The following is a 23,357-nucleotide window of genomic DNA, read 5'->3' as shown; positions in this document are numbered from 1 at the left end:
ATTAATCTCATTCTCTTTGAAGACAATATCTTTAATTAGAAAAAAAAAAAAAAGAAGACTATTAGTCACTACTTTGAAATGGTCAAACTGTTTTGTTGTGAGCTTGCCTATATATATATATATATGTCGTTGGAAGAGTCTCCACGGAGTTCGGCAGTTCAAGGGTCCAATAGAAAAATATTGATGGACTAAGTCTATTTTAATACAACAGAATTATATCCAGTCAGACATCTTAATGTACTCTCTATTTAGGTAGACGAGTAATTTGGTTTTTGGGTCACAAAGTATAGATAGCATGACTGGTTGTTTTTGACTGAACACAATAACTTCCCGTCATGGCTGATTACAGAATAAAACGTTGAATTCTTGCCTCCTTCATCTAAAGTGCCATTTCCTGTATCCCGATTAATGTCTAAAAGCAGAAGGATCTAAAACCTTATAAACTATCACAATGGAATCTTCGTTCATTTCGATCATGCAGAACCCGTGAAGGCTAAAATTACACTCCAAAAGAGATTGCCCGCAGATAGCTTGCCCTGTTATTGTGTGATATCTTTTTGCTGGCTATCTTAAGGTGAAAGATTTCTTTTGACATTGCATGATGCTTAGAGTGCGTCCTGGATTAGCCTCGTAATGGCCAACTTATTTAGTCTACAAGCTCTAATTAATTTTAAAAAAACTTACATATTAATATGATTAGTGAAGAATTACTGTATTTTAATTTTAAAAATAATTAGCGGAACGCTGCCAATGTCAAAATTTGCACTTAGAGAGGTCTGCCATTATTTTAGGGAATAATTATATCCTGACCCCCTTAAACTGTTTCTTATTTTATTTTTCCCGATACATTGACCTCTTAATTATGAAAACCCTTCGAAATACACTTTCTATTAGATATTCATTAGATTTTTTTTATTAAAAAATAATATGAGTATCACATGATTAATTCTAGGCCCTTTGAGGATCATTTTATTTTGTTTTTTAACGAAAAAAAAGAGCAAAATTGAGGTGAAATAGTCATTTGATATTTTGATTAACACTATTAAGAAATAATTTTTTGTTTTATACATCAGAGGGTCAATGTGAATAAAAAAGTATTTGCATGTAAAAATAAGCAGTAGATCTTAGTATAATTATCTCTTATTTTATCTATCTAATCTTTCCTGCACCACAAGTAAGAGGAAAGTTAGATGCCCAACTAACCAAACCAAACGTCCCCCCAGTGGCACACCTAAACAAGTCATTCTCGCGCAGACAAACGTGACCGCAAAGCTACAACTTGAAATCGTCGCCTTAACTAAAATCAAAGATCACATCATGCACCGTCCATTCCTTCCCCATCTCTCCCAGCCGAATCTGAGTCGTTGATGAGATCACACAACCCGAACTTAGCGAATACCGTTCCAATCCAACGGCTATGATCGATTGACACCACATTTTGTGGACTTGAGAGGCACGCAAAAGACCGGAAATATAAAGATATACTCATTAAAGCGTACTTAGTATTATTTCACCCTATTCTGCACATATTCCCAAACTTTAGTTTTGGCCAAGAGCGGAAGGCGAGAGAAGAATTCGTAGAGAGACATAAGAGAATTAGAGAGACCATCGCGTTCGATCTCCTTGGCGATCCTTCTCTCCATTGTTTTCTACTCGAAAGGTCAGTAATCTCTTTCTTTTTGTTAGTTTTTTCTTTTGCAATTGCTTACTATTTGGTAATCGTATTCGTCATCTGTTTTAGGCTTCGAGTCGCGTCGATAGATTTTGTTTGTTGATCGTTGATCGATGCGTTTTATTGAGCTAGATATTGATTTCCTTTTCTTTATCTCCTTCTTTTCGTACTCGAGGGATTTACGCTTTACATAATTGTCGGAAAATAAGATTTTGTATTTAGAGATTTTGATCGATGCAGGTTCGTAATTTGTAATCTTGCAGTGTTGCGTCAACTGTTGGTTGAGTTATTTAATTTCGAAGTGCTGATAACTGAGTAAAATATATGGTTGATCTTGGTTTATTTACTTTGATCAATGCCGCGATGAATCATCATTCACCTACTTCTATATCAGATTTTATTGGAGCGATCTGATTTAATTTCTGTTTGGAGATCTAAGGTTTTACCATCATTATCTTGGATTTTTTTAATAATAGTATTGGATCTGTTCTTGATAATTTTGATGCTCAATTTAAATGTTTAATATTATTTTGAATTTAATTTATCTGTTCCTCGTATTGATCTGGACTTCATTCTTATATTGTTATAATTAGAATTGAAACTCCTCATCAATCATGAGATTCAAGAAGGGCAGCAAGGTGGAGGTATTTAACCAACAGGAGGTGCCCTCAGGCTCTTGGAGGCCCGCTGAGATTGTCTCAGGCAATGGTCACACCCATTATGTTAAATATGCTCAATGTTCTCCAGACACATGTGCACCTTTGGAGAGAGTGCCGAGAAAGGCAATTAGACCCTGTCCTCCCCCGGTGGAATACCCCCTACACTGGGTCACTGGTGACATCCTCGAGGTTTTCGACAATGGCTCGTGGAAGCTTGCAGAAATGTCAACTGTGATTGATGGACATTATTACTTTGTTAGGCTTCTTGGGTCCTCCAGGGAATTCAAAGCCCAGACATCTTATCTTAGATTGCGACAGCTTTGGCAAGATGACAAATGGATTGTGATTTCAAAGGTACCACAATCTAATCTTTTTTTTTTTTTTTTTGGTTTACAGCACTTCATGTGTATTGCATCTGTCGTGGACATTCACCCATATTGTTCAGCTTTTAGCTTGAATTTATTGTTTAACTACAAATGCCTCTCTCTCTCTCTCTCTAGAATATCAGGTTTGGAATTGTCATAGTAAATATGTAAATTGTGTTAGTATCATGATATAAATGTTTGTATTGTATCTTTCTCCATACTTTCTAAAATGTTTTTCTGTTTACTGCTAGGATTCTGGAAAATGTGCTGGTGGACTATCTAGGAGTCTGTCAAAAGTAGAGAACTTCAGTTCCGAGATGCCTAAGTTACGTGTGCGGAATTGCTCAAGGGACAACTACCCTCGGTCTAAACACCATAATGTTTTTGAGGGACCATTTCAAGGTTCATCTGTAGGCATGAAGAGGAAGGCACCTATTCTACTGCCTCCTGCTAAGGCATGCAGTCAAGCTATTAAAAAGCCACGAGCAATGGAAAGGGATGGAAGACACAAAGAGCTGATTGTGGAGCATTCACCACTTTTAACCATAAAGGTAGATGCTGTTGCTTCACCATGCACAAAGCTGGGTGAAAAATACATGCATGCTTCCTTAGACAACAAAACAACTGGCTTTTCTAAAATGGACTCAGGAATGGGAGTAGCACATGTTGAGTATCAGCGTATTGAATCAAATGTGGGACCTAGTGATGCAGAGAGTACCTCATCCTCTGTTGGTAGTTGTAGCACCAGAAATAGCCATTATATGTCACCCTGCTACCCTCTAGCTGGTTTAACTCAAGACTTTTGTAGTAATTCTAGTGATGCTGAAACTTCATCTGAGTTAGGAAGAGATGAAGAGATGCTGAAAATAGACACTCATTTGCTAGAGTTGCATGCCTATCGTTCCACATTGATGGCTTTATATTCTTCTGGGCCCATAAGTTGGGAACAAGAAGCACTGATGACAAATCTGCGGCTTAATCTAAACATCTCAAATGATGAACATTTATTGGAGTTGAGGAACTTAGTTTCTTCTTAAGTCCCTCTTAGCTAACCAAAAGACATTAAGTTATTGCTGAGTAGTGTTTTTGCTAGCATATCTTTCAATTTCTTTTTTTATTCATTCTGTATTAGCTCTGAAAGGAGTGAAGCTTCATGGAAAAATTTTGTATCATAAAATGATTAAAGGCATGGAAAAGATTGAAAGATACTATCTTAAATCCTTTTCGCCTGAATTTGGTGGCAACTATTCTTTCTACAATTTCTTGTGTTTGGTTGTAGCATGTAGTGGTATTCTATACAAAGCACCGGAAACTTTATCTGATAAAGTCTTTCGGTACTGCAATTATCATCTGTATGAAACAGTTTTCTGTGGTCCTTTATAGCTTAGGACATTTTTTGTATACAGTGGAAGCTCCTTTTTGTACTTAAATAATCACTGTGAGTTTATCTGAGAGTGTTGTCTGGTCTTCTAAAAGTTCTGCAACATGTCATGCATATTTGCAAAAAAAATTCTGAGCTTTATGCAGCATGGGAAATTTCTTTGTCAATGAAATTGGCAGGTCTCATTACCATTAATTTTGATGCTTAACAATGTATTTTCTTCTTCCTTTTTTATTTTTTGGGGGGTTTGGGGTGGTGAGGGTTGGTGTTGCTGGTTTGGTTGTTTTAGTTGTTGCATTTGATCTGACTGACAGATGAATCTGTTAGCTTGAGAAACCTCTATGAGCTTTTTATTTAAATTGGTTGCTCTTGTAGAAGGGCATTTTGAGCATTTTTGTGAATGTGTTTCTGTGTTCTGGTTGAACTTTGGCCACTTTGCCTTTTGTCATAGAGTATGCACCTTCAAAGTGTATGATTTCCTGGACATATTTGATACTTCTTATGCGTTTTCCAGGGCCGATGTTGGAGGCTTGCAAATCATGCTTCCATAGGTCCGTGATGATGTTGGAGGTTGTCACGTGTTTTGCACTTCAAACAATGTGGCAACAATTCCATCTGTTTCTTACAAGTCACAGCATAGCCAGTACATGATGAATGTTTGGTACTTTTTATTTCATTTATTTGCTTCTATTTCATTCTGCTATGCATCCGGTACTTGATTTTCATGGGAGGAACCAAGGATGTCACCAGGGAATTGCAAGTGAATATTTTGATGTGAGTGTTTGAATGGATTTAAGTGAAAAAGTTTCACTTGCCAGAAACTCTATAAGCTACTTCTCACTACAACTACTAACTGTAGGTATTTCTTGATTTTATTCTTCATATAAGGTATAGTTGATTTGGTATCGGCAAGAGCATAAGGATGGAGCCATCGAACTATGATGTAAACATGTGTTGGAAGCATTTCCTTGGATATGCTTTTAAATTTTTTGTTGTAATTAGATCATTGAAGTAATTTGCAGAATAGCATGCATAAGGCATGATTGAGAAAAATTAGAAATTTGAAGTCAAGTCTGCAGAGACCCTTTCCTTTTGAAAGTTGGAATACTAGACACATTGTTACCTTTAATTTTTAAACTCTCTTCCTTGAGTCTTGTAGACCTGAGTTGAGGTCAAGTAGTTAGGTTCGGGACGGGCTTAGATTCAATCTTGAATCATATGACACAATATTTGCTCTCTTGGTCCTCTGATATCATTTACTGTAATAAACTATTGCTCTTGATTCTGATGCAATACAAGATGCTCTAATACCAATTCCTGCAACCTATTTACAATACGATGATAATTCAGGTGTTTAAAGATAAATATTGCAAGATCAATATGTTCAATTTCTCCATGATATTATCTAGAAATAACAGTATTTATATCAAGTCCAGCAAATATATAAGTTTCTAGTAACAATAATTGCAATAGTAAGTCAGTATTCCTATGCTAGTAAGTAAACAGCTAAACCAATGAAAGATCTCTTTTGCTGAGCAAACTGCTGGCTTTCTACAGTCAATCAAACAAAGAAAACTCTATTCTTCTTTGTTTGTCCTTGTACTGAGAAAGGAGCCTCCACAAGTAGAAGATTAAAGGAGAGGAGGAAAGGAAAAGAAGTGCTGTCTAGGTCAGTAATACTGGTGTTGTTCATGTGAATGATGAGCAAATTATCAAGTGCTACTCATGAAACAATGATTTATTTTTTAGTCCTTTATTTGTCTTCTCATTGGATGAAAAGTTTATATTAGCATCAATGCCGTCTAATATGACATTTTATCTCAGCATCAGCATTTAATTGTTAGCAAAGGATCATATCTCAACATACAGCTAAAATACAGAATTGATGTTTAGTTCATCTAATGCATTTGATCCTGATATTAATTTTCTCCAAGCTATCCTCACTAAAATGAACAGGTTTTAACATTATTAATATTTTGAAAATTATGTAGGCATTGGTCGCATCCTTATTTCTGCTCATGTTTTCAATACTATGAACTTGTAATTGTTGGTTATCTTGTGATTTCTAAGTTTTAACTTCTTTATCTGGCTTGTTGTACCTGCAGTGAATAAGACTGTCTAAAACTTGACGCTTTAGTTGAAAGCAATTAAAGTGAGCTACACTCTTTTTTGCAATTTACACTGCCAAGGAAAAGACCACCTCTATTATGCTAGTGACTCATTATCCTTATAAATTGTTGCAACTTCTTTTCTTCTCTCATGGTACCTTGTCCACATCACCCTCTTTGTAGCAACTCCATTTGTCAGTGATCATCATTCGAGGACTAATTAAATATAGGAATATCTTCCTAATGGAAGAGTGATTGGACTGTATTGGTTTGATTTGGGATTTCCGTATTTGGTTTTTAATGTTTGGATTTTAGTTTAACGGTTGTTAGTTCAGGAAATAACCTATAACGTGTCCCACTGGCATGTTTGAATTTTGAAATAAAATTTTATTTTATTTTTAATATCAGATACTCACAGAATGTTGGAGTTTCCTCTCTCCTATGAAAACCAGCATATTGTTTTCTTGTAAATAGTGCCTTTTTATTTTCTCGAAACAACGATTTCTTATTTTTTGACATTATTCAAATGTGACGACCACTTAAATGATGACTCTTTTGCCATTTCTTGACTCTAGGCCCATACGATCAATTATATATATCATGTTTCAGTTGTCTTCTTCACCTCTATTCTCTCTGTGTACTACATTCATGATATTGCTATCATTACTACATGTCAAGGACAAAGTTCTCTACTATGCTAGTGACTCATCAGATCTAGCAACTTCTGAAAGTTCCTTTTACCTTGTGGATTTGCTGTTCTACATAATGTTGAACCAGCTGAATCAACTTAACAATATTTTCTTGCATTATTCTTTTGTTTCTTCTTTCTCAGTCTCATCCATCTTAGATTCACAATTTTTGATCCTGCTACATTGCCATGCCTTTTGTTCTGTTAAACTTGCTCCTTTCTTTAATACTTATTCAGTATTTCATCAAGGAAACATTTTCAGAAATTTATATGTTTAGCTATATATTACAAGCACTACTTTTCGCTACTAAGATATGGAGGAAAGGTTTTTCTTTTCTAGCCTTTCTGGATGTGGTTTGTAGATTCTCTGATGATTTTAAGTTATCACTGAGCCATTCAGTTGGAGGAATCCAAGTGAGATGCCTAACCACCAAGACTAAACCTTGAGCTGTATGTTCTGGCTCACAATTTTTTTCTGGGTCTGTTTCAGTAGTCTATCGGTGAGGGTGATATCATTTTGAAGTCATGGAGATTTGTACAATCATTTTCTGTGAATTGTATCTAAATAAATCAAATTCTTTACGGAAATTCTGCCCTGCTTTCTGGCATTGATTTATAATTTTATACTAGTTGAACCTACTTATCTTATTGTACTTCACTTTGTTAAGAAAGTATTTTAAATGGGTTAAGTTCATAGGAGTTTGTAGTTCCACGTTGGTTATATTGTATGCCCTTTGGTTCTTTTATAAGATCTGCCAGGTTCAATATCAAGAAAGTTTGACATCATGACAGATGTGTAATTGGTAAGGTGAACCAATCATTCCATTGTATAGAAACATATTTTTCTGATGGCTTCTCAGTAGGCAAACAAAGTTGACCATTATTTTCCCTTTTTTTTTTCTGCATTCCAACAATTTAAGTATGTTTTTGCTCATTAGTCATCCAAAGTACATTAGTATCTGGGCCTTTTTTTTTTCTATAATTTGCTTTTCTGTGTGCTCTTTATAGCAGGAAATATTATGGTTACTGTACATCAGTTATGACATACTGCCTTGATGTATGCAGCTTACTTCAGGGAATAACAAACCTTGACATCATGATACCAGTTGGTATGATGACAGCCTGGCTCATCCACATTACAAATAACTTTAATGCATCTATTAGATCAAATGACCAAATGGTTGTTGGGAAGCTGAACAGTTTTATGTTATGGCTGAATGGTAACTCCTTTCTAATCCATAACTAGCACATGGTACAGATCTAAGGAAGACTTTTTTTCTTTGCTTTTGGTCGTAAGCTGGTTATAGTTACTTTACATGTTGATGCAATAATCAACTCTTATAGAGTAGAGTTATTTTGTTATTGTCAGGTAATTCTGTTAAATTTATCTAATTCATTAAGTTTGAATTAGTGACGGGCTAATTAGATTCAGCAAAGTGCATGAATTGATGGTGATACTGGTGAGAGCTGCTAATTCTAATGCCTACTTTTGATAATGTGGTGAAGATCTTGGTATTGATTGATCAATATTTGCTGGTGGGAAACTTTTAGTCCTGAAAAGAGAAATGTGTGTAATGAATCATAGTTACATAAGTTTTAAATTATATGGTGAGGGAAGTTAAAATTAGGTCAAATGATCAACTATCTAAAGCGATCTCACTGGTCTTTTTCCTGATGATTGTGTATACTGTAAATTTTTTTCCTGAGTTCAGCTTAATTTTCTGTAGGATAATGGAAGAATTATTCTGGGAAATGGTAGGAAATGAGATATTAAGAGATATGAGATACTTATCACATGTTGCCAACTATTATGGATAGCATGAAGATAGTGAAGACGCGGACAGCATATAAGACCTTTAGAGATCCCTGGAGTTACTCGTGGAAGAAAAACATGGATGCTGAAATAAAAGAAAATGCCGTCCCAGGAACATCAGGTTTACATTCTCATAATAATATGACTAATGATGCTTCATTCTCTAACTATTATTGTATTAGGTTCAGAGAAAGAGAGGTTCAACTTTAGCTTTATCTACCACTATGAGTCTGAATTGCTGAATTTTGTTGCAATTATTAATGTTTTAGGTAATAAAGTTTGTTCTTACGCAAGAGCAGTGATAGTCAGACCTTTTGAAAGAGTATCTAGATAAGGATATCAGCGCATCAATTTCTAATGCTGGTGTTAAGTACCAACCTTTTGATGTGGTGCACTCAATTGTCCAGTGGAGTTAATGTGCTGGTGGACCCAGTCATGGGACCAAATTATTTCCTTACTAGCACAAGCCTGCAGTGATTTATGGGTCTCTCTTCCCCTTTGTGCTTGGCCGTTGCTGGTCTGAAGTTAGTGAACAAGGGGGAATAAATGATCACCAGGGCTGCCCACATGAGTTTTATAGTTATCTATTCTCTCACTATTACAGGAGTACATTGATTGATATGGTTACGGACAGCACACTTTCACTGCTTCATGTGCATTAAAACTATTCTTAGCCTATATATTCTCTTAATATCCCATTCATCTTTCATGTAAGGAACATGGATTGGTCACTTCCTTATGCACTATCCTCTTTCCTGCATCAGGTTATAAAAGTAAAATTTCTTGCAAGGGCTCATTTCTTTTGTTGATGGAGCCCCACTCTGATTAAAAGAAGGTGACTTGCATCTATGTTTATCCAAATGGCCTACCTTATCGGTTCATTTGTTCCTGAACAGGTTGAATATGCTCATGTGACTATTTGAATAGTCACGTGTCAGGCATGTGAGAGATGGGTGTCGATGCATATGAAAATCATCAACAAAGATACCTCGCCCTGTCCATAGAAAATCAAATCATTGGTATGTTTCTGTTCGGTCACTTGTCATTTAAATACCTCACAGGGTAGTATACTCTGTGATTAATTCCTCGTTTATTACTTTATTTCAGCTGGGATAGATGGTGGTTTCAAAAACAGTGCTTGAATTAGGAAATTATTTGTTGATCTTCATATGATTTTGGCTTGCATACGAATGAGAAGAACCCATTTATTCATATGTTCTGGGTGGTAACTTTGGCACCTTAGTTGCTTTACAACATACTTCTGCAAGAATTTCAAAGGGCAAAGATATTTCAGGGCTTAAATTGTTTGCTATTGAGAGATGGATACAGGATACATAGGGAGTTGGAAATTTTCAAAATCAGGATCATTTTTGTGAAGAATAAGAAATGAAAACGTCTATGATATGATCAATATGGAGCTTTCGAGAAAAAAAATTATTTTATAAGCATTATCTCGACAGCCCATAGTAATAGAGATGCTGACAGGAGAGCAACTATATGACATGTGCCTCATTTGAGAACTAGACAGTTGCAATTTGCCTTAGGTACAGAGGAATAGGGCGATGCAAAACTAACTAAAAGGATGTTAGTATTAGGTTTATGGATATCTGAAAGAGATGAACGTGTTCATAAAACTCTTAAACAAATGTTGGATTAACTGGGCTTAAAAAGAACATATGATTGGAGAGCATATATTCTATGTTTGTTCATTACATGAAAATTTCTTGGTGAAACATCTTCACATGCATCCATTTTGCTTACAATTCTTATAAAGGCGTCGTGAGGCACAATTTTGAGACAGAACTTGTATACTTTTTTCTTTTTCTATTTTCACATAGCATATGCATATCTATTATTCTCTCTGCATGTTTCGGGTTTCCCTTTGGGCAGGTATATTGGTCTAGAACAATTACAGAAGCTCTGTTATCTCATACATGAGATATTTACATGCAAAAGCAACATTATATTATCTTGGTCAGTCATGAGGTTGATTAACTATTCCTTGATGAAAATATAATTAATCTGTTAAATTATTTGCTCAATAGGAAAGGATCCGTTGCTACAGCTAAGTGTGTTTCTACGTTGCTGTCACTAGCTGAATGCAGCTGTAACCAACCAACCTCAGGAGAAGAGAAGTGTGGAGGTTGTGAGATCAGAGATGAAAGCAGTGTTGGACAAAAAATAATTTCTATGTGAGAAAGGCAAGAGACCCTACACTACAATAATAAGGAGATTTCTTTGTTGTTTCTTTGTAAAGCATTCCAACAGATTGACACAAATCAAGGGAAGGACCTTTGGCATTTAGTTGGGGCAATAGAGGCTGATCAATAAACAAATGAGCTTTATTAAGGAGTACTTTCAGCTGAAACCATGGATCTATGGAATTATTGGGAAGTGCACTCTAGTAGTTATAGAATTGTTCATGTGGGCGGCCTCCCAAGGTTCCTGCTTTAATTTATGGGATTTTTAGTTCTCATATGAGCTGGAATCCATGGGGAGTGTAAAATCCAAGCATGCCAAGCTCAACGCCATGTGTTTCTTCCTGGAATGGGAGAGAATAGTACTTCAATTATTCTTTTCAGCAAGATTGAAGGTGGGGTGGACTTGGGAAGTGGAAGAGCTGACATTAGGTTGTACACATTGAGATGTTGTGAGTAGAACCTCGACTACAGCTGGGGAATCGTTGGTCGGACTGCTGTCGGGCATAGGCTTCAGTGTAACAGACCAACTTGATGTGTCCCACCTCGACCAAATGTGTTTCTTTTCTTTTCTCAGCTTGTTTGTTTATTTGAGATCGTAATTAGATCTCATGTACGAGACCTTGTGAATGGTTTTGGTGTGGAACAAATGGTTAAACCCCACTTGGAAGATAGGTTGCAAGGTAACTGTCCAACTGTAGAGTCCAAATATGATGTCTAGGTTGTCGATAAGCTTGATTTTGGTCCATGGTCCAGTTGACAAGTTGGTATAGATTGGTATCTGTAACTTTAGATTCACATCGTGTGACATCTTCTGCATCTTGGACAATAAAACATGTCATCTGCTTGTGACCTTTCACTTCAGAATGTTTAATCTAAGATAGAAGAGATACAATTTTCGAAAATTTTACCTTGAAGGTAGTCTAAACCCATTAATTATAGATCTTCAGTACTATTTGTTGGTTATCTTGTAGTTGACTTGAGCATTGGAATGTTAGTGAGAGTAGTTAAGCCGCTATTAAGACATAACCCTATCGTCAGGTAAATTGCTCTTTGTTGAGTTCTGATATTATAGCATATATAGATTACTAAGTTCCATTCGCCTCCCCCTATGACTGCATGAGATAAATGACTTCTTGCTTCCACATGATTTCACATGCTATTGGTTTCTTGGGTCAATCCAGCTTCATCAGAATATGAAATTACAATTCAAGGAGGGGGAAAAGGAAAGCTGGGTGTAGTGATATATACTTGCTTGAGGACTTGCATTTGAAATTGTTAGCAACCTTGCGCCATTACAAGCCACATCTTTTGGTTGATAGAATTATCTTCAAGTACAACTTGTGGGCCATAGGTGTTTGTGCAGATCTTTTCTAGGACGTCATTTTATGTTGCACAGCTGGAGGATCCTAGCTACTGGACATAAGAGAACTTTACTTATTCACTAAGATGCTCTTTTAGCATCATTTTAATAGAGAAGTTTGACGCAAAGACCAAAAGTCTCCTTTCCCTCTTAGAGATAAACAGGAGGACCTGAGATATATAATTGCAAGTCTGCATTAGTGTATGGATCGACACTAACAGGAGTATCAAAACAAGTCATAAAGAAATGATCCTCTCGAGAAAGGACAAGAGATGATGCCTGGTATATCAAGACATTTACAGTACTCTTGTTTCCTGCTTGCCATTCTCGTTCTGATCATCAACTTAGTTTGAATTGAAATGAACCAGCAATGCCTCAAAGCATTGGAATGGAAGCTTCCTGTTATTCTCTTCATTTCATTTCTCTAGGACACAAGCACATGAATGCACAAGAGCTGCAGCCCTAATTATTGTGCCCATATGCGTGCTGAGTCACCTTTCTTACTCTTGGCTTTATCTTTTAGGTTGGGTAAAATGTTGAAAGTCCTTATCAAATGCAAAGCTCACCCCTATATAGCTTATTATTTTTCTTCACGCCTTTTGAGATTATCATCAAAGCTAGGTTTAAGCAGTTCCATTGCATGTTTGTAGAGAAGTGAAGAACACTATGTTTGATGTAGTCTTCAGATCATTATAATAGACTACGATTTGGATTAGTTTATCTCCTTTTGTTGTTCTCAAAGTTTACTATGCCACGCGATGTACCACATGCCCCTTGTCGTGACTCTTATCTATTTAATTTATGGGGAAATGCACTTGCTAGGATTAAGAAAGGATCCCTCTTCCACATGCTTCCATTGGGGACCAGCAAACACATGGGAACACATACAGAGCTCCCAAGATGGAAGCATTATGAGATCTAAAAGGTTTGCTATTCCAAAATATCACTCTCATGTGACTAGCTAGCTGATGTAGATAGTCTGCAGTCTTGGCTGCTGGAATTTCTTGCAGTCCAAGCACACTTGCTAGTCCTTACAATTGAGTGAAATAGTTTTACAAGTTCTAACTAGTTTTTTCAACTTCTGCATGCAGGAAATTTGTAGCCCTTCTCTCATCATGTCAAAATTGAGAGGCCAAGCACCTGTAAAGGATGATGCGCAAATGTGCAATATAGAGAAGGAAACAATTAAACAGAGCATGTTGAATTTCCAGTGCCCTCTTGCTTTTTTCACACAACAGGAAAAAGGAACTCTTGTGATTTTGTGAACCATTGGGGGGTGAGGTCCCATCTCACTTGTACTTTATTTTTTTTTTGGATAAAAAAACTTGTACTTCAATAGGTTTCACAAGCAGGGTTGTCTTATTTCTTTGTGAACTGTGATCCAACAATTGCCTGTATCATAGATGTAAGTGTAGTAGTACTGTGCATTTAATAGTCTGTTACCTGCTGATCAATGATTGAAACTTTGTAAGGACCCATCAGGTTTAATGCTGGAAAGGTTGCAGGGGAGCTGTAGCTATGCATCGCCTCTTTTGGTTACATTGAGAGTGACATGACAACATGCCACTTTGCTCATTAACCATTGAGCTAGACACAATCTTGGTTTCCTTAGCATGTTGTAGATAAAGAGATGAGATGGAATCTACATCAGTTTGGCATAGTGAGATGGAAAAGGGGAGGTTGTTAGAAATGATGGGTAGTGGTACAGAGGGCTGATCTCAGAGGTGAATTTGGTGCAGCCATGATGAGGGACAGTGTGCACAATAGAAACATATTGTGTGTGGGGGGGGGGGGGGGGGGGGGGGGGGGGGGCCTTGCCAACCATTGGTGGGCCCACCGTAGGTGGGGGCCCCACATTCAAGGCTGCAATGCCGGCATTGGGTCGGTAGGAAACGGCTTTGCCCAGTGACAGCTAAGCCCAGCGGCAGGACAACGAACTGCTCCACAAAATAAAGCCCCATTTTGGTACTTTCTGCAAAAAGATGAACCTTTGGTTGTAAACAGTGTGATCTGTATATACTAATCCACGAATTCTCTCTCTCTCTCTCTCTCTCTAAAATTACAGACGTGATAGTCTTGGAAGTACAAATAAGATAGACAAGCATGATTTTTTATGTGAGAGGTGGAATAGCATTTTATACAATACATACAGCTAGGCCATGAAAGAGAAAAACAAGGAGAAGAGAGCGAGTACCTCTGAGACTCACTTGGGTTTAGTGTCATTGAAATCCTAAAAAGAAAAAAAAAAAAAAAAGGACTCCTAAAGAAACTGATCTGTTAGTGGGTTTGTTGGGTTCTGGATACATCACATACAGCGGGTATTTTGGTCAGCTGGGGGTAGGTAATCTTACGCCCTCGATGTCATTGTACGGCCGGATCGGACGGCTGGGATGAGATCTTTCGGAAGATCACGGGAGCCCCGTACTGTGGGTATAGGAGCATCAGGACCGTCGGTGCGTGGACGTACGAGGGGGATGGGCGGAAGACGAAGCGCTGGAGTATGATGGCTATGGTGAGCTTGGCCTCCAATAGGGCTAAGTTTTGCCCGATGCACATGCGGGCCCCGAGCCCGAACGGTATGAAGGCGGTTTGCTGCCGGGCCGCCCGGCCCACTCCGTTCTCGAACCGGGCCGGATTGAACCGGGCCGCATCGGGCCCCCATAGCCTGGTATCATGATGGACGGCCATGATCGGGATCAGGATCTCCGTGTCCCGCGGTATCATGTACCCGCCCAACTCCACGTCAGCCTTCGCCCTACGTATCGTCGCCACCGCGGGTGGATAAAGACGTAACGTTTCGTTCAGGATCATGCCAAGCTGTTCGAAATTTTTTTTTTTAAAAAAAATAAAGATAAAAAAAAGCAAAGGTCAGCAAAAAAAATTACACCACTTCTACGGTGGGAGCAGGTTAAGGCGAGAGGGTGTAGCGTACCATCTTTAATTTGGAAAGGTGGTCCTTGGTAGGGAGGTCACGTGGTCCGCACACGCGGAGGACCTCCTCGCGGGCGCGCTCCTGCCAATCCGGGTGCATGGCTAGGAGGACGGTCGTCCACGTCAGCAGGTTGGAGGTGGTCTGCTTACCCGCGAAGAAAAACGTCTTGCACTCCTCAACGATGTCTTGGACGGAGATGGCCGGATTGGGAAGCGACGCCGGCGTCCTCTTGCTGGTGCTAGCGTTGATCATAAGACCGAGCAGGTCTTTCGCGCACCCGTCCGGAGTCTCCTTGTCTAAATCCTCTTTTCGACGGCTGATGAGCCTGATCAGATTCTTTCTGATCTCTTTGTCCAATTTCCAAGAAATCGTATTCTTTTTTGTGGGTAGAAATCTGTCAACAATTTAGCGGGGTTGAGCTAGAGAGGAGCATAAGTATATATGTATGTGTGTATATGTATTTATAAAATATATATATATATATATATATATATATATATATCAAAGAGATAATGTTACATCTCCAATGATTGGAGATATCAATTGCTCGTCTAATTGGTACTTCGTTTGTCACTCCAAGTGACATGATCACTGGTCACTGGACTTCTCCAATTACAAGAAAAATAGTACTTGAGCAGTAAATTTAGGCAGAGGTACCTGTAGCCAGGGATGAAGACTTTGCGGAATGCCTCTGAGGCAAAGCCCATGAGCTGGGTCTGCAATTGGAACACGGCCTTGCCGTCTTCATAGCTCCGGCCGAACGCAGTCCGGGTGATGGCGTCCTCCGTCACCACTTGGAACCACTCGGAGACGTCGATCTCCACCTCGTCGGATTCCGACATGGCCGACCACTTATCCACCATGTCGACCACCGTCTTCCCAACAAATGGTATCAACAACTGCTTCAGATAATTAACAACTTATATTAACTTCACATAGTAATAATTTAACGAGAAACCCAAAAAAAAAAAAGGAAAGAAAATTTCATCCTAAGTTAAATTATGATTTTAAAGATCATTTCACGAAAAGGGGTGAGGAGGATTATTAATGGTGAACTTACTTTGAGATTTTCCATGTGAAATGTTGGGGTGAGGACTTTCCTGTGGTGAGCCCACTTCTCGCCTCTGAGGCTGACGAGGCCCTCGCCTTCGAGCTGGCGGACCAAAGGGTGGGACTCGTACCGGTCGAAGTACTCGGATCGAGACAAAAAGATCTCGCGGATTAGGTCCGGGTCGGCGATGGCGAGGCGAGGAGTGGGTCCGAACCATATCAGAAACGTGGAACCTGTGAAAAAGATCATTTTCAATTTAGCCCACCATTACTCCTCCAGTGCAGGGGGAATAATAAAACTCCATAAAATATTAAGAACCAACAGGAGAGCCAACGGTGGAAAACAGCAAGGTGTTACAGCAGTGAAGCCCATGTGGCCATCTGGTACAGTACACATTTATAACACACACACAGAGAGAAGGAGGGAGATGCAGATCCAAAGAAGTAAATAGAGAGATAGACAGAGAGAGAGGGGAGAAGATAAAAGGCAGAGGAAATGAGAAAGACTGTAGAAGCTGACAAGAGGAAACAAAGGCTGGAATTGGTACAGGAAGGAACAGAGTACAGATCATACAAGGAGGATGAGAGAAGAACACAACATAACCATCAGGATAGTTTTTTTTTTTTAAGAAAAAAAGAAAAAGGGAAGAGATTAATTACCATTTTAATAAATAAAAAATCAAGCTTAACCAAGGGAGAAAACAAAGAAAAGAAATGATGAGGCCAACTAAGACCAAGCCTTGCAACTCCAGTAAGATTCAATGCATGGGAAAATAGGGGGAGAAAAGGAAAGACAAAAACAGAGGACCAAGTTAGAGAAGCAGAGAGAAATGAGAAGTTACCATAAATTTTCTTCCAATAGTGGTAGAAAGGGAGGACTCTGGGGAGGATGTGGTGGGAGTTCTGAGGCATCATTGGCATGGAGGAGGCCTCCAGCATCATGCCAACCATCTCCTTCACACACCCAATGAAGAATCTATAAGGAGGACCCCTTATTCCCTGCTTTGCAAAATGCTCCTCCAACCTCTTAGGCCTCCACCATAGTACTTCCATCACCTTCACTGCCATGTACATGCACATCATCACAACACCAAGAAGTAAAACCCACTTCCATGGCCACCCAGCTATATCCCCCATCCTTCCTCCTCCTCTTTCCTCTGATCCCAACTAATACTAACGTTTACCCAATATAACTTCTTCTCTTCCTCTTTGCTGCTTATATGATTAGTGGATGCCAATATAAGAGAGAGAGAGAGAGAGAGAGAGAGAGAGAGAGAGAGAGAGAGAGAAGAGAGAGAGGTAAAGAGGGATAGGGATGAGGGCTTTTATAGGGAGAAGTGAGGGTTGTTCATAACAACAAGGCCGGCGCCATTGGGGCATCCATTTGGGTCAACGTGTTGGGCGATTTCTTGGATCTTACCGGGTTCGGGTTTGGGTTCGGCAGAAACCCGATATGGCGAGAGGAGGAGTGGCACTCTCCTTTGGGATTCTAAAGAGGAGAGGGCTTTTTCGCAAAGAGACAAAAACATTTAATTGGGAAATAAGAAGAGAGAATAGCTGAAGAAGAGTCTTACGACTGCCACTTGTTATGATTGTCTTCAGAGTCATTATAGAAGCGTCGCTCTCTTTGCAAATTGGTCCTTTTTGTTTTATTATTTTTATTTTTATTTTATCTTGGCCTCCAGAAATGGAGGGCTGCAATTAAATTGGATACGCATAATTTGCAAGTTTAATGAGGTCATTTATGAAGTTGTCTGCTCTAATATTTTAAGATTCTTAGATAAAAATATTCCACCAAAGAAGATAATTACAATGACGTTTTTTTCTTTGAAAAAAAGAAGAAGAAGAAAATTCAAAGAAGACAATTACAAGGAATTATAGTCAAATATGTAGAAAAGAGATGGAAACATTAAAAAGCTTCTGATAAGATCATGATCCAGACTCATATATATATATATATATATATATATATATATATATATATATATATATATTAAACAGGGTATTATTCTTAAATTCAAATTGTAACTATTATTGATTTAACCAGTGGACACTATTAAATATATTCATAGGATCTCACATCCTTGGGTTAGCATCAGAGTACGGGCTTGATCATATTTCAAATCGCTCTCACAAGTCACAAACGACGAGCATAGTTTCGCGATGCCTGAGGTGTCAATCACGTACTATATATAGTATAATGTTGTCATGTAAACAGCTCAGCTAAAGCTTTGTAGAGCTAACAACAGCAAGAGGGAAGTTTTAAATTTGAAGTGAAGAGTTACGATCTACTCCTCCCTCCTCCTCTTCCTCCTCCAGTGGCTCGAAGGTTCCGGCGGCTAACACTCGCAAAATATTGCAACTAGTAAGTAGCATCCATGAGTACTGGACATCTCCATTTGACTGGATGTTGTGAGAAACCTTCATCTCATTCTCATTCTCATCTCATCTCATCTCTGGCAACTAAAAACTACGCTCGTTGATCGTACCCCTAATCCATTTAGTTTAATTAGAAAGGTGGTGAGATTAGAATAGGAATTAAAGGAGGTATTGGATGGTTTTGGAAGGACTCACATAAATAAGGGCACATGGCAACAAAGGCTGTCTAAATCCTTGTTGGTGCCGCTTTCTCCTCCGGTACCAACGGCCCGATATGCCCTTCCAAGAATTAAAACAAAGGAGCAGCAGCAAGGACACCTTGCCCATTGTTGATGGGGCCCCAACTTGGTGTGGGACCCCCTCCCCCCTAAGAGGGAGGGAAACTAGGGCACACCTTCCCCATTTAGGCCATGTCGTAATGCAAACGAGACAGGACGGGTCCATGTGCTCCCATGGGCCGCACAACCACAACAACTCTAATTTGTTTTCCTCTACTGGCAAATCATATTTATATATTCAGATTAATTAGATTCTTTTCTTCTCCTCCTCCTCCTCCTCCTTCTTCTTCTTTTTTTAAGTTTTCTCGCTTCAATTACAATAAAAGATAGACATATCAAAGTGTTTTGGATCCTTAATTTGTTCTGTTTTCTTGTAGATTATTGTTCATGAGCTGAATATCTTACTTGACATGAGGGGATAATATGAGGGGAGTAGATATTAGTGGCGTTAAAGATAACAATGCACAAGAAAATTATAGGCTTTTTTTAAACCTAATTTAAATTAAATAGTCAATTAATAAATATCATTAGTATTTAAATGGACACAATAAAATGGCTGAAGCATATTATTATTATTATTATCGAAATATATATATATATATATATATATATATATATATATATATATATATATATATATATATATATATATATATAATTTAGCCTATGAACGTACAACTTCTAGTTTGACCAATAGGTTACGATAGTAAGGCTTTCTAATTCTTACCGGCTTCTTTGTCTTCGTTGGCTTCTTCTTTAGATGTAACATTTTAGATGTTTTTCCTAAATCGAGCTTTCTCAGTTGTCTTTCTCAACTCCCTCATGTTGTAAGCTTCTTTGTTATTGGTTCCGATCGTCGATCTTTAGAAGACTTTGCTGCACTCAATTGAATTCAAACGAGGGTTCTCCTTGCAAGAAAGATTTTTGCCCTGCTCGCTCTGTAATAAGATTCTAGAGTCTCTCAACCACCCTTTGTTGACTTCCTATTTTCTGCAACCGTTTTTGAGTTCCTTCCTCTCGCTACTAAATCCCTCATTGTCTCCTTGTGCCCTTCAAAGTATTGGTTGCTTTGGAGGTCTGCATCTCCTTGTGCCCTTCAAAGTATTGGTTGCTTTGGAGGTCTGCATTTGTGCATCGCTATCTTCATTGAGCCACGAACTATCTATTTGGTCTCTTATGATGGCTACTTTGAAAGGAGAGGAACCATAGGGTCCTTTCAAAGGAAAATCTTGACCTTTACTGGCCTACGAATCTCTCTCGAAGATTTGGAGGTCGCACAGACCCACTTTCCTTTTCTTTTCTCTGGTGTCGAATTTTGTATCCTTCTTACCTTATAATTTTCTCTCTCCCTTCCACGCTCTCCTTGTAACTTTGTTCTCTTGAATAAAATTTAATTTTGCTTAATTCTATCAACAACACCAACAAAAAAAAAGATTGAATTTATATTTTGAGCTCAAACCTACACCATTGACCTCCTTTTTATCTTTAAATATTTCATTACTTGTATAAGTTGACAACAACAACAAAAGATTATATTCCTTCAATAACTAAGTAAGTAATCTCTAAAATAAAATCTTTTTCTTATTGAAACATAAAACATTAAGAAGGAGTTGGATTTAAGGTATTGATAGGAGATCTACTCCAAGTCTCAATATAGTATGTATTGTAAGAAATTTTACTTGCATGGAATGCTTACAAGCTTTTTTTTTCCCCTTTAACTTTTGTTGAGAAGAAACAGGATCAACCCTAACTATAATAGAATGATTAAAAGCTTCTAATCCCCTAGAATTAATACAACCTATATTAGAAAGAAAAAAGAAAGTTTGAAAGTCTTGTTCAGAAGCAACCCCTGTTTTCTTATACATTACAACACTTCTAAGCTTCCACTTAGATTTATTAGATGATTGCCATTCCTTTGTCTTTTCTCTAGAAATTAGCTCATGATTTGGTATGATGTCTTAATCCAGAGACCATCTACTATTAATCCTTAATATATTTGTCGACAGATGAAAGGTACGTGAAAACGAGTAGTTTGTGATGTACACAGGTTGTACACAAGTTAAGATATAATTATCTCAATTCTGAGTAACTTATTCAAAACACCTTAAGCTTTTGTTCCTATTATCATTACCATATCAGTTTATTTTTACTGTCTCATAAATACCATAAACCAAATCTAATACAACAGTTAACATAATAGAAAACTAAAATTCTTAGACTACTACCTCCCAGCAAAATTGTCAACCAGAGGGGACTGGGGAGCAACATAGGCATACAGTTAATTCACCTACATGATAATCGTCATATGTTAGAGTTTTTTTTGTGGAGATAAATACATATATAATAAAATATTTATATATTTTAAAACATAATATGTGCAGCTCACAATAAATTTGGAGCCATTGGTTGACAAATTAGGTAGAGCTATAGCTCAACTCCTACCTAAACCTTAGCAATCAACGTAACCCATCCAATAATACCAAATTAATTTTTTCTTAAACAAAATTAAGATGTATGCTTCAATATCAGCAATTTGATTAGCTGTTACATGCATCGAAATACGTGTACTTACAAATATTGGCGTGTTGCTATTTGCTCTACTTTAGATGGAAGTTGCTAACAAATTGATGAATGCAACTAGTAGTGGAAATGACACATAAACCCATGATTATATTGTTCAACAAGTTGATATATTTTACTTGGCAATTTTGTTGATATTAAAGCTCTAAGAGACAAGAAAACCAATCCGTAATCTATTGGATATGATTTGGATGTGGAATGATTTATACATGTGCATATAATTAAGGCCTACTAATCTTTCCACAACATAGACTAAGTTAGGAGCTAGCTAGGAATGCTAATCATCCACACATTTATAGGTTAATTTAATTATCTAGGAGGGTGGGGGTCCAATTTGGCCTTTTTCACATGATTTCATAAGTTATTATATCAAACATTTTGATCATCTAGTCGCAGCTACTTTGCGTTCAAGTAACATAATACATTGGAACACACAATCTAAGCAATGCCTAAATGGAAATCTAGGTGGGGAAAAAAAAAAAGAACACTTAGAAGGGACCTATCATTTGATCTTGCCAACTTCTGCCTACTTGTTTACTTCTAGATTATGAACTCACAATAAAATATTAGGAAATTTATAATTTAAAAAAAAGAAAGACTCTATCTTTTATTATATTAACATTAATTAACGATAATAAAAAAAAGTGAGATGTTATTTATATAAAATCTTCTAAAATATTACCAGTGGCCTACCAAGTTTGTGAATATCTTGAGGAGATTCACTTGCAATGGTTCTTTCCTCATGCAAGAAGACAGGCAGTCACTTGAGAGAGAGAGAGGGGGGGGGGGGGAGAGATCTTAAAAGGCTATTGGTTACTCGTTCCTTTTGGTTCTGTTAAGCTTTCAGAGTTGTGCATGTCATTAAATGATGTCAGTAAAGCTGCAAAGCAGTGCAAGTTTTGGAGGAGAGGAGGAGGATGATACTTTGAGTGGTTGTTGTTTCCAAGCTATAACAACTATGCACAGGGCTTCAGAATATAATAAGCGTCGTTATCCCCTTGTACCAGATGCTCATCTACTACTACTACTACTACTACTACTACTATTACTATTCGTTATTATCAGAATAGCTTTCTACTACTACTACTACTATTACTATTTGTTATTATCAGAATAGCTTTCTAATTACTTCGTCCAGTAGCAGAACAACCTTTTCTACCTCTAGATAAAGTTATCCCTGTAGAAGATACTAAGTTCAGAATTACGACAAACCGCAATTTAGGCCAGTTTTATTCTCAATTTTTTTTTTTTAATTTTTCCATGGGGATTGCATTAAAGGAGGTGACTGACTATATGAGCACTTAAAAATGAACACTTGTTTCCTAACTGAGTTAATTTTCCTAGAGAAAAATATCATTAAGGTCATATAATTTCAAAGGCTTGTTATTTATCTCCCTGTAGTTTGACTGATTTGGACTCTTCAAACTCAGCATGAGGTGGTGGTGGAGGTTTTGGATCATCAAAATAAGGTTGTCGAGGCACCAAATCATCGAAATCCTCCCACTCGCCGAAATTGTCCACTAGCAGCTTGGGTGGAGCCCGGTGCAGTTCAGCGCCCATTCTATGTCGCCTTGCTGCTGAAGTGGGTAGCAGAAGCTCTCTTAGAGACTAGGGTGATTGGCCGGTCGAGGGAGATTAGAAGCGGCGTTGCCGGGGATTGAGGGAACGGGAGCGAAGAAGACGAAGGAGGCAAGGCAAATCTCAATTCTCAATAATAAATAATCAATTTTGGTTGCCTTAAACAGTTAATTTTTATGTGGCCTGAATCAAGTTGTAATTATTGGTCGACTATCAAATATAATATGAATTAATATTAAAAGTAAACAGTTAGTTGTAAGGAAGCAAATATTTATGTTATCTTTAGTCCTTGTTTACTTTAAAACCAATTTTT

At 37.7% G+C, this 23,357-nt stretch overlaps 2 protein-coding genes and 1 long non-coding RNA gene across 4 annotated transcripts; 2 read left to right on the top strand and 1 right to left on the bottom strand.

Moving 5' to 3' along the window:
• Nucleotides 1-12: 12 nt before the first annotated feature.
• LOC140766178 (uncharacterized) lies at nt 13-4,296 on the top strand. The gene is made up of 3 exons (XM_073105640.1): nt 13-1,660; nt 2,266-2,685; nt 2,948-4,296. Exons 2-3 carry the CDS (start codon nt 2,287-2,289, stop codon nt 3,731-3,733), a joined length of 1,185 nt encoding a protein of 394 aa, XP_072961741.1. The 5' UTR covers nt 13-1,660; nt 2,266-2,286; the 3' UTR covers nt 3,734-4,296.
• A 4,521-nt stretch (nt 4,297-8,817) lies between these two features.
• LOC140766179 (uncharacterized) lies at nt 8,818-13,710 on the top strand. Its single transcript, XR_012105300.1, has 3 exons — nt 8,818-9,705; nt 13,070-13,172; nt 13,339-13,710. It is a non-coding gene; the product is annotated as an uncharacterized lncRNA (long non-coding RNA).
• A 631-nt stretch (nt 13,711-14,341) lies between these two features.
• Nucleotides 14,342-17,492, bottom strand: LOC140764248 (cytochrome P450 734A6-like). Of its 2 annotated transcripts, none has more exons than XM_073102713.1 (5): nt 17,072-17,492; nt 16,240-16,463; nt 15,837-16,081; nt 15,180-15,573; nt 14,342-15,064 (listed from the first exon to the last, which is right to left on the bottom strand). In XM_073102713.1, exons 1-5 carry the CDS (start codon nt 17,364-17,366, stop codon nt 14,609-14,611), a joined length of 1,614 nt encoding a protein of 537 aa, XP_072958814.1. In that variant the 5' UTR covers nt 17,367-17,492; the 3' UTR covers nt 14,342-14,608. The 2 variants fall into 2 exon arrangements, with proteins under 2 accessions (XP_072958814.1, XP_072958815.1); XM_073102714.1 differs by having other exon boundaries at nt 15,837-16,078; nt 17,072-17,491.
• Between the last annotated feature and the right edge of the window lie 5,865 nt (nt 17,493-23,357).

Source organism: Typha angustifolia, chromosome 8 (assembly GCF_048772165.1).
Source record: "Typha angustifolia cultivar Huaian chromosome 8, ASM4877216v1, whole genome shotgun sequence".
In the NCBI taxonomy this organism is placed as follows: domain Eukaryota; kingdom Viridiplantae; phylum Streptophyta; class Magnoliopsida; order Poales; family Typhaceae; genus Typha; species Typha angustifolia.
Note: the sequence above shows the minus strand (reverse complement) of the source record. Positions and strands in the feature narration are given on the sequence as shown.